The sequence below is a fragment of the Telopea speciosissima genome, chromosome 2 (genome assembly GCF_018873765.1).
Source record: "Telopea speciosissima isolate NSW1024214 ecotype Mountain lineage chromosome 2, Tspe_v1, whole genome shotgun sequence".
Taxonomy (NCBI): Eukaryota; Viridiplantae; Streptophyta; class Magnoliopsida; order Proteales; family Proteaceae; genus Telopea; species Telopea speciosissima.
The window spans coordinates 70,320,350-70,332,689 of NC_057917.1; the positions used below are offsets into that span (position 1 = coordinate 70,320,350).

General features: G+C 38.3%; 1 protein-coding gene across 1 annotated transcript in view; it reads right to left on the reverse strand.

The window, feature by feature from the left end:
- Positions 1-403: 403 nt before the first annotated feature.
- LOC122651467 (DNA topoisomerase 1-like) overlaps positions 404-12,340 on the reverse strand; it is a 58,413-nt gene continuing 46,476 nt past the window's right edge. The window contains exons 18-23 of the mRNA XM_043844863.1: positions 6,503-6,586; positions 3,172-3,283; positions 2,946-3,035; positions 2,163-2,228; positions 1,983-2,078; positions 404-705 (exon numbers count right to left, since the gene is read on the reverse strand). Of these exons, the coding sequence (XP_043700798.1) occupies positions 595-705; positions 1,983-2,078; positions 2,163-2,228; positions 2,946-3,035; positions 3,172-3,283; positions 6,503-6,586 (559 nt within the window). The 3' untranslated portion in view covers positions 404-594. The remainder of the gene's footprint in view (positions 706-1,982; positions 2,079-2,162; positions 2,229-2,945; positions 3,036-3,171; positions 3,284-6,502; positions 6,587-12,340) is intronic.

Consider the following 12,340-nt stretch of genomic DNA (forward strand, 5'->3'; position numbering starts at 1 on the left):
GGACAGCAGACAGAAGATGCAATTCATGACGATCAATTACCCAGGGTTGGGAAATCAATACCAAACATTAGTGAACCTCGAAAAGCCTAACCCTATTAGATGGAAAGGATAAAAGCAAAAGAAAAATGCAGCCATTCGTGCTTTGCAAACTGAGATCATTCTTTGGCTAAGATTTTCCATAACGGGAAAGTTTCACTTCGGGTAAGCGATCCTTCTCGTCAATCGAAAGCATTTCTGGAGATCATTAGTGAGAAAGATTCAAAATGAGCAGTTACAAGGAAAGATGAGCAGACTCAATGAATGCTTTCAGCTTTTCTTCCATAATAAGTTCATAGCCTTGTTTGTTTGAGGGAATTTCTTAGGAAGTTACAAAGCATTAAAAGATCCAGAACAAATAATAGAAAAACAAAATTGACTAAATTAACAATTATTATATACATCTCATTTTGCCAACAATAAATAACTTGAGATGCCTCAAAAACACATGCTCAGTCGCCCAACCAGCTGTTGATCAGGAGATTAAAAGAGATTCTCAACGAATAAATGTTGATTGAACGAACACTCAGTCTTTCGAACTCGATCATTAAGCATTTTTTACACAACTTCAACCTTCGGCTTACTCTTAGGTCGGCCACATCGTCTTACATTTTTACCCAACAATAGTTTCAATGCCTTCTCTAGAGTAATGTCCTTCGGAATCATGTTCTGAAACAGACGGTGATCAACAGATGTTCAGTTACAAAAGCTAATTTGAGTGCTAAATCACTAGCCAGAATAGTAGTTATATGAGAATTTTAACCATGGCATTTCTTCAGCAGCATTTGAATACAAAAACTAACAATTGCAATTACAAGTCCTTGACTAGTTAAGATTGGGTGTATATTATATTACTAGCATGTGAATGTATACAAACTTTAGCCACAACGTTCTTTCAGCAGCACTTTGAATAAAATAAGTAACAATTACGGCTACAAATCTGTAACTAGTTGAGATTGTGCTCATATTATAATACTAGTATGTGCATTTGCACATAGTATATTAAATCTATTTGGTGTGCAAGATTGGTGGTTAAATCTAGAAATCGAATCAAGCATATTAATTGAATGTGCAGTGTAAGACTGCCACTTACAGGCAACAACAACAACAACTCAGCCTTATCCCAACTTACAGGCAATGATAGAAATATATAACCAGTGGAAACAGGAAGAAATTAATCTCCAAAAAAATAGAACACTAGCGACGATGAAGCAACTGATCCGAGGCAATGACTGGTTCATAGTATACAGGATCACTCACTTCGAAGAAGGATATTATAGTTATTCATTTAGTAAGTACCAAAGATACGGTGCTGATCAAAGATACTCATTACCCCGTTATTCCTACTTATTTTAGATGTTTTCGATTCTGAACTACAATTTATTAATAATAGGGTACACCAAATAGAAAAGAACTGCGAAAGGATGACATTCTCATTTTTCATACATAAATACATTAAAGGGCAGTTTCATTTTAGTTATGTCACAGCCTGAGGTAGAGGATTGTGTAAGGAAGCCAGGAAATGAAAATATTAGTTAAAAGATAATCCCTTGAACAGAGGCCAGCCCATCCACATTAGATCAGAGTGGTTTTGACAACTCAGATAATAGCAGTATTAAGGATTTAAACACAGAGATGACCACCAAGCTCAGCATGTGCCTAACATGGTTAGTTCAATCGCTTAGTGGTACAATGATACAATCATTCATTTTCTAATATTTAAATACAGAAATAAGATTGTTCACTTGCTGTGTATTCAAATGAACATCTTTATTGCATGGAAGAGAAAAAAGATAGAGTAAAAGGAAATAAAGCAACTTTATTCCAACAAACAATTAACTATAAAGGCATGGATCCCAATTGATCACAAAAGACAATTAATCTCAACATCTGGAGGGCACTTGAAGTCAACACCGACCAGGCAGATAAAGGAAAACTGCAAATACCTTAGGAACTGGTGCAATCGTGCGCCTATGTCTAATTGAAAACCCATGACTTGCAAGTTTTAAATAGACTGGTTGCTTATCCTCTGGATGCTCCCCCTAAAAATAAATAGATTATATAGAGTTTGCCAGAGTCAATAGATAATGGAAAATAAGAAGGAAGAATTATGAAAAGAAACATACCAACAGTACAGGATACTGTAGCAACTCAAGTGCTTGTTCTAAGGTGATGGTCTCCACATCCTTTATCTGTAATATGATTTGTATTAGTTTCATAGGGATAATGTATGGACTCAATTGTAAGTGATAACTCATGACAGCTGTCACAACATAGAAACAATATATGAACTCAATTGTACGTTTTAACTCATGACAGTTGTAACAACATAGAAACAATAATGGCTATTCAGAAAATCTTCTATGCACTTTCACCAAGCATATTGTAAAAAGAAACCATTACCCCAGAACAGCTGACATGATCAAAACAATTGCATTATGGCCTATGGAAAAGCAGCGTTTTCAACATAAATAATGTTTCTCAACAGCAGTAAATAACCACCATGATGCTCATTTTCACTTTGTTGTATTACACTTAAAACAAGGAACTGCTGCCATCTCTGTCTAAAGCCAATGAAATATGATGTCTGAGAACTCACATATTAACACCTACCAAACAAGATTCATGTCTCTCTCCTAAATGCTCTACAATATAAACAGAATTCCAGAATGATTTATACATGATCTAGTCATTTGCGTCATGTAACCTCCACATATTATTTTTTTTGGAGGGGTTGGAGTAAGGTAGAACATAGAATCCTGTGCATTTGGGGGATGTTGGCATTGAAGCCTCTGATCCCAAGTACTGTGCCTAGACTCATTTAAGACAAATGACAGATAGAAATAGATCTGATGGCCCAAGCTGAGGATGGAAGTATTATTAACAAGTGAAAAAACTGTGTTAGATACCTGAGAGACAGAAGCTCTCTTTGGCAAGTATCCCTTTCTATCTTCACCAAGCTGGACATAGAACCCATAGGGACCATTCTTCAGAAAAACCTGAAAGAGGAATGACTTCAATGTGGATCCATAGATGAAAAGATGAACAACTAAACATCACAAGGAATGGTCATGTAGTTAATTAGTATCATTTCTCAAAGGACAATTAACCTCAAAATGAAAATAAAATACACACCTTCTCATTAGTACCAGGTTTAAGACCCAGCAGTTTTGGCTCGGAAATCATCTCCTGTTTCTCAGAACTATCATCTTCTTCATCACCCCCGTACATAGTCTTTGCAATATACCTACATCACCAGTGCAAAACAAAGAAGAAAATAAGGATGACCATCCAGTGACATCATGGACCACTTTTTCACAAAGCTGGCTATAAAAAACCAGCTACCAACAGTAATGAAGACTAATTCTGAACCAGGAAAATCCAGTAGGAAATTAGCTTAAAAAGAGTCACAATTAGAGAATTGGGTGTTCAAAATGGGCTCAAAGTATGGTCGAGTGAGTAGTAGGTGGAACAGACCTGCAGAATTTAGTAAGGTTCTTTTCACAGAAAAAGAAGTTCCAGCAGTGTCCTAGCACTGTGAGGAAACCAGGTACAAAACTAGAAAAGAAATAGTAACCAGAATAAATAAGACACAATCAGAATTTCAGAGAAAATAAAAACAGAAACTCAGAACTCAGATTTGAACCAGATCAGAACAATATTTAAGGAGAAATGTGAAGTTGAACACAAACAGAAAAATAGATGAAACCAGGGTATCACAAGTAGCAGAAGAATGGATAAATCCGACCTGTTTGAATAGATTAAGTAGATTAAAAAGATGGATAAAAGGGTCACTAGGGCAGGAATCCACCTGCAGTGGTTTGGAATCCACAAAAAAGCCAAGAAGAGACCCACACTTCCACTAAGGAATCCCCACCTTAGCCTTCACTATGAATCCAAAAAGCACGCTAGTGAATTCACAACAACAAAGTTTCAGAAAAAAGAACTGATATATTACTTCAAATCTATTGGGTAGGCCTATGGCCTTTACATCTATTTATAATGTAGCTAACCAAACAAGGTATTTAGTCCCAATATGGCCCAATATGTATTGAGATCCTGGCCTTCGAAATGGTATAACCTGACATGACATGATAAATTTAAAAAAAAAAAAGTTTATGGATCGTATCAATCTGTATCGACCGAGTTAGTTCGATACAGGTCAATATGACTCGAGACCTTGAGAAATCCCGAGACGCTATTGCCAACAGCAGTGGCCACCACTACCACCACTGGAGCAGCTGCAGCGGCCACCGCCAACGCCACTGCCACCAGAAGCAGCAGCGCGCACCACCACTTCCACATAAGCAAAAAGGAAGCCCTCAAATTTCAAAAATAGGACAAGGGCAGTTGATTTCTTGGAATTCTTGACCATGCCAGAGAAGATGGGTAGAGAGGGATTGACTGGGATGCTCTGACAGGTTTCAGTTTCTGATGGATATGACAAGGCAGCTCATCACCTTAGCTTAAAGATGACCTTGGCTCCTCAGGGTGCAAGGCTTGAGTGATGACAGGCTACTGAATATAGTGATGGAAGGTAAACTGAACAGCGACGGGTCTGGTACTTATGTTCAGACTGAAGTCTACATATGACCATATGATGGCCAAATTGCAGTAGTAGTTACAAGAAGCTCTGCAACAGAAAATGAACCACTCATGATATGGCATTACTAGTTTTTCCTTTACTCTACTGATAATTCCTTTTTCACCCTCCAATATTTCCTTCAGCTTGCCACCTCATCCTTGTTCAGAGTACATAACAAAAAGATACAAGAAAGTGTTTGGTTATCCGATTGGTGACTTAACCCAACAGTGGGAGAGAATCTTGAGTTTTGTATGCCACGTGCTTCTTTGTTCTACAATTTGCCTTACTCTCTGTTTCTTAAATATTACAGGCTGACAACTATTTGATTAATTAACATGTTGATGGAATCAATGTTTATGTATATATGGTCAATCAATATTTTGATTGATATCCCAATTCATAAGAGCCATCCAATAGCAGAAGCAGGAAGAATAGCACAATTCGACTCAAGAACAGAGCATAGACCACAAGTCCAGTGCACATGACAAATGAAAATTTTCAGAACTCCTCGAAAGAATTATTCAACAATTTCCAACCTGGAATAAAGCACCATTTACACTAACATGGAGAAGGGGGGAGTCTAAGAAGACAATGAAGAAGTAGAAGAGAGCTCGAGGCATCCACTCTGGCATTTCCAGAGTCAAATATCATTCCAATTGGACACTTGGTTAATAAAAATAGTGTGACCTAAAGCATTGTTTGGGGCATCAAGCTCTAATACAACACAGGTCAGGAGTAAGGCATTTGGAGAATCCACCCATCTTCAGTATTCTCTTTGGTGTACGGCCTCTCAAACACAAAGATATCACCAGAGCTCTTCTCCACTCTTCAACCCCGGCTCCTTGTCATGCACTCTTTTTAGATAACTTTATGATTTGTCAAAATGCGTCAAACCCCTAATGTGAACTTTATTTAAGTTCAGCCCTGCCAGTGGGCAGATGGGGGTGCATCCAATGGACTGAGGACATCAACTTATTTCAAATATCAGCTCCAAACAAGAAAGGACCCTCAAAAGTAAGTAGAAGGTGACAATAGAATTACAAAGCACCAGTGTGCCAATCTATCCCATTAAAAAAGACAGAAGTTTTGTTTGATGAAACATAGAACAGATCATGAGGCACTTCCCTATAGCTCATTTGTGGCTGAACTTGACCAGTGAGATGGGTGAGGCATAATTTTTTATATGAATCTACCCATGCCAGTTCATATCTGCCACATGGCAAGCTGTGACCATTTTAGGAACCCTTTCAACCTTTATCGGTGAACTTTAGATTTGCCATTATACAGATAAGATGGTGTGAGAGGAGGCTCATCATGAGATTTCATTCTCTTCTTTCTCATATTTTCTCCACTTTCTCAAAACCTCTGGTCTAGATAGATCTCACCTAGTATGATAAACAACTACAGTATGAGCAACTAGGGGACGCAATATAATACAAGAGCACCCCATAAACATGGGGAACCAAAGCAGCAGCAGCAGCAGCAGCAGCTCCAAACAAAAAATTAACTCCAACAACTCCTACAATCAACACCAATATTAAACCCCCCCCCCTTCAATTCACAAAAAGAGAGACAGAGACCAAGCAACCCCATAACCACCCTCATCACAAATCCAGAGAAGTATCGAAAAAAATGATGAGACAGGAACAGAGAAAGAAATGAACCGGATCTAGGGATCGATGACAAGAGAGAGTCATAGAATCTTCAGATTTAGTTTCTAAAACAACCGCCTATATATGACACAAACACAATTTATACAAGTCTAGATCAAGAAAAGAAAATACTTATACAATATCAGAACAAATACAAGTATCAATAGAGAGACGTTGAAACTAAATATAATTTCCAACAAGTAAATAAAAAATGTCTATCCTAACTTACTTGCATTTCGGGTGCTCATCACAACCGATAAAATAGCCTGCACCAATCCTACTCACTTTAAAGACCAAAGTACCTGTTGAACAACTGCAAAAGAGTGAAGTGACGGTTATAACAAGAAGTAAGCTTTCTAGAAGCAAAGATGATTAACATGTTGCACAAACTAGGGGTGGCAAAAACCCTCATATTTCATGTATTGCCATCTTATGCAGCATTATTCCAAATTCTTCTGTATGTAAATGTTCGGCACTCATCATTCAAGGGTGTTGAAGTTACACATACACCCTAAAGAGAGAGCGCAAGAGAGAGATTCCTCAATTGACAGAACTTGAATTTTGTTGAAAGGTGAACTAGCATAGTATGACTATGTATGTCATGCCCAACAAACATAGTACAAAAACTCGTTAAAACTCGATCGAGATTTCAAGAATTTCGAGTATCTCGGTTATACCGAAACGAAACACACTTTTGAATTGAAAAATTACAATAACTCGATCGAAATTTCGGTACTTTGTAACATCTCGCCGAAATATCGGCAAGATGTTTCAAACCCAAGTTAAAAAAAAGTCCAAGTCCTGTGAGTCTCAGTCGAAATTTCAACCGAGAGCTCACAAGACTTGATTTTTCATTTTCTTCCACCCATTTCTTCCTCCTTCACTTCTCTTTCGTGATTTTTGAACTGGCCTTCGAATCTTCACCGCATCTATCTAGCTCTGTTGGTGGATTGACTATTGGCGACAAGGACAGCAGATGGAGTGGGCATTCTCGGGCCCCATTTTTTTCACGTAGAGAGCAGTCCATCTCCAGCACCATCCGAGTACAGTTCATCTCATTCACATCCATATGGCCATAAGCAGTTGATTTGGGGGGGGGGGGGAGAGCATATATCTTCTCCATCCAGTCCCAGTTTTGAGTACGACTCCCACTCAGGGACGTAGTGGATCGTCTTTTGTGGATGACATCTCATACCCAACCCTCCAGCCGTACCCGTACATGCTCCCAGAGCTGTTATATCATAGTGGATCAGTGGATAGTCGTGGTTATTCACACTTTGGTGACCCATATCCTAGGATAGGTTACCTTCAGCATGTTGATGATGCAATTTACATGGCAACTGTGGATGACTACACTCATTTCTTCTCCTAGACTATAACGTGGCATTCATATATCCTCCAGTCGGAGAACAACGCACATCGGCTCCATCGGACTATGAGTGGGGTCGAATTTGGACAACAGAGTAATTATTATTAGTAGACATTTGAGTCACTTGATGACTACTTAGACTTGTATTGGGAATTTGGGATATTGATGTTATTGACTTATTGTACTTAATATTATGACTTATGAGTTATGAGTCATTGAATTTATGTTTCCAAGTGAATTTACTTGTTTAAATTGCTTATTAGTTATTATGTCCTCTAGTACTTACAGTCTTAAACAATGTGTATGTGTAATTAATTAAGTTATACATTAGGATTCGACTGTCTACTGTCAATCAATGGTGCAAATCCAAAACACTACTTTGGGTGACTATTTTGCAATTTGAACATTTACATGTGTTTAAATAGCCTAAAATAGGGTTTCCATGAAGTTTCAGGCCTTAACTTAGCCTCAAAACCCACCAAAATGACCTATTGAAACCTTATAGAAAAAATACAATATTTCGACTGAAATTACCGAAACGAAACGAGATTTTAAACATTGCCAACAAATACATCTACAGTAACATGAAGGGTGAGGAATGGATGCAAATTCATCTCCAAAACTCCCTTGATCATATCTGCAAACTCTTTCAAAATGAAACCTATTCCATTAACCAAAGAGCCCCAAATTTGGTTATGGCTCCCTTATATTTCTTTTCTTCCACAATTCTCCCATAGGAATTGATGAGCACATTTAAGTGTGAAATCTTAGGACATAAAGCATGCATTTTACCAGATTGAACAGAGCTACTGGGGTTTTTTTCTGTGTTTTTCAAGTTTTAAGTCATTTTATGCTATGTTGGACTATCAGACGCCATATCTCCCAAGTTACACGTAAAGTGGTCCAATTTCTTTTCATGGTTGTGAAGAGGACGGAATTCTGAGCAAGGTGGACTACTTGCATGTCAAGTACGCATTTGTTTAGGCCATCATGCAAGCGATTATTCTTTTTAGGCTAGAAAAGAATAATGGGCCAGAAAATGAGTTGAAGTGCAAGCCCGAGCCCAGAACCAAGGAAGGATTTGATGCAATCTAGGCACCAGTCTACCCATGGATCGATTCACATGTGATCAAGGGCGAGATGGGAAGAAGTTTCACTGAAGATCCAAGGGCATAACCGTAATTTCAAAAAATTGGGAAATTTTCAGAAGATATCCGATATTGGGCTCATATCGTCCAGAACATTAATTGGAGCAACTTTAATTCTCAGATTGGGTCCATCCGAGGCTAGGATGGAGAGATATTTCCAAAAAGAGGATTTCATCCATTTTCCAATTCACTTTTCTATTTTTTTTATTATTTTGTTTTTCCCAAATCTTTCCACGTGATCCCTCTCTCCCCATCCCTAAAATCTGATTTCACTCTTTCACACGTTTCTCTCTCTCATATCCCTCTAATTCCCAATTCCTCTCGGGTTTTATCTCTCTTCTCTCTCTCCAAACCCCACACGATCCTCTCAAATCCCCACTCCCTTCTAATTCCTTTCACATGCTCTCCTACTTTCTCTCCCTCTTTCCTAACTTCTTTCACTCACTCTCAATTCTCACAGACTCTCTCTCTCTCTCTCTCTCTCACAATTCCACTCTCTAACCGTGCTCTCCCTCCTACCTCTTATCTCACTTATTTATTTTATGGGAAAATATCATCCCCCTCCCCTCTAAGTATCCATAATATCAACCCAATCCCCAAGTTTTGAATAATGATAATGCCCTCCCCTACTTTCCCAAGATTCTATCAACAGTACCCTAATCATTAAAAAATGCCATTAAGTGATGATGTGGCATGTACAAAATTTCTAAAACCCCAAAATACCCTTAACCCAACCCTAACCTAACATTCTCTCTCCTCTTTCACTCCTCCCCATCCCTCGTTTCTCTTTCTTTCTTTTCCCGTGAACACCACCACTGTCACACCTGCAACTCTTCTTCTCCTGCGAAGCCTCAAGCCGTAGATTGGTTTGGTGCAAGAGATAAAAAGAAGAAAGGGAACCAACTCAGTACTCTCTCAAGCCTCCCCTCTCTGGCTTCCCTCTTTCAACTCATCTCTATAACCCTCGGTATTCCAGGCGAAGGCCGGCGACGGTATCCTTTCTCACGCCTCCCTCTCTCACTGCCAGCGCACCCTCACCTCCCCTCTCCTCTCTCACCAGACCTTCCCAAATAGATTCACAGCAACTCTTCTCTCTCTTCTGCGATGAAATGCAACCACAGCGGCACCAATAGATGAATCAATGCTCTGAATCCTCTAAAGCTGCTCCATTCAATCTTCCTCATTATTATTATTCTTCTAACTAAAATTCTGCCACAGTTGGAGACGATCAAGAGAAAACAAAAAAACCAGAGAAATTTCCTCTCTCTTTCTCTCTCTCTCTTAGTTTCTCTGCATTGTGGTGATTGGAACTTGGAAGCAAGGAAAGTGTAGTTATTGGTTTAACGACAATGAAAGTGTGGGGACAATACACAATATACACGCGATTAAAGTAGGATCAGGTTTCTGTTGGGTGGAACTGGAAGGAAAGAGGGGAAATTTCCAAAGATAATTTTAGTGGATTCGTGATTCCTTCGCGCTTTTGACTCCAATTTTTAACTTTGGAGTCTCAGCATCACTGCAACTGAAGCGACCCAAAGCTTTATCTTCTCTCCCTTCTCAGTTCGTCTCTCTACTGCTCCTTGATTGGATTTTAAGTTCTCTGTTGCAACTCTAATGACCCATATTATTACTTCTAAGGAATCCCTACAAATTTTATGAGCGATTCTTTGAATTGGAAACACTCAAATTCTATTCGTTTTAGAACAAAGAGAGAATATCAGGGGGGAAGAAAGAAAGAGAAAAGAGGGATGGGGAGGAGTGAGAGAGGAGAGAGAATGTTAGGTTAGGTTAGGATTGGGTTGGGTTGGGTTGGGTTAAGGGTATTTTGGGGTTTTAGAAATTTTATACATGCCACATCATCACTTAATGGCGTTTTTTAACAGTTAGGGTACGGTTGATAGAATCTTGGGAAAGTAGGGGAGGGCATTATCATTATTCAAAACTTGGGGATTGGGTTGATATTATGGCTACTTAGAGGGGAGGGGGATGATATTTTCCCTTATTTTATTTATTTATTTATTTTTAATTTTCTCAATCTCCCACAATTCCCACTCTCTAACCGTACTCACCTTCCTCCCCTTGATCTAATCCTAGCCCTCCATCTCACCTATACTTTGTGTAAACCCTAAATCCTCTTGCACACCTTTATATACCCTTTTGTAAAAACGTGGAGGAATGCTTAGCTTTCAATTTTTATTTTTTAGTCTCTCTCTCTCACTCTCCCACGAATTCTCTTAGGCTCTTTCTTTTCCCTACCCCCTTGCTCATGTGTTGAGCTCATCTTTTAGTCTTTTAATTTTTGTTCTTCATTGTAATAGCTTTCAAGTTTAATGCAAATTTTATTTCAACTTCTTTACTTGTTCTTCTTAACTTAGTTTTAATGGTAATGTAATTAACTAGGACAGCCTATATGGATTTAGAATTAATTAATTAATTAGCATCTTCATCACTCAAACTTCTCCAACTTGCAAGATCGTGTGGGGAGTGCAACCTCTCCCCCAAGGTAATTGTCATTGTCTTCTTCTCTTCTTTTTATTTTATTTCATTTTAGCATTTTAAATTGTTTCTCATTCTCAACTTTGGGTTTTATCCTAGGCAAATTAGGTCCTTAGTTTTTAGGTTCATTCTATTTATAATTCAATATTTCCCGTATCTAGATGAATCTTTAGGACGTCAATTTCGGTAGATGCATGTGTTAGGACTGTAGTTTAGCTTAATCCATCACTTGTTACACTTTCGCCTTACGTGAGAAAGGTAAAATAGAGTGGCTACATCTCCCTGTGTTCGACCCGTGCTCGTACGACCCGTACGCTTGCGGTATTTTTTTAACTCAAACAGGAATCCTCCATGTTTAATAACTATTATCTAAATTACAAGTAATGATACAAACCCATTTTATATACCTTACTGCAAGTCTATTCCCTCAAAGTAGAAAGCAACTATAGAACTCTAATCAATTAAAAAGAAAAAAACAATTATAAACTCTGAAATTAATTCCTAAGTAAACTGAGAGACCTACCATGACTCCAATTAGTACATCACACCTTTTACAAACAGAAAAGCATATCAACTCAAAGAAACTCTAAATTCTTAGTGAAATTAAACTTTCCGGAATGGGAGCCTAATAGCTAATCTTCTAATTGCCAAGAACTTCCCCAATATAGCTTAGAATTGCTAGATCTTGGTGTTGTTGGACACGTAACTGAAGAATCTTCATATGGCACCAATATTCCAATAAACAAACAAGATTTACCTTTTAGAATATCCATAATTATAAATAATGCATATAATATGGCTCTTCTTTTTTTAAGAATATATCTCATGCAAATTCAAGCATTCATAATCTCCTTGAGCTGAATATGAACTTTCTATAGAGGCACCACGGCACCACCATTGTTTGAAACACAAGATGGCCCTGCATCAGCCCCCCTTCAGGCACGAAGTATGGAGGATTCTTCCAATCCTCTCCAGTTAATTTCCCTAAAACTTGATTAAGGACTACTATTGTTTCAAGGAAATAGCTGATCGGTTACTTTTAGGAACTAAACAA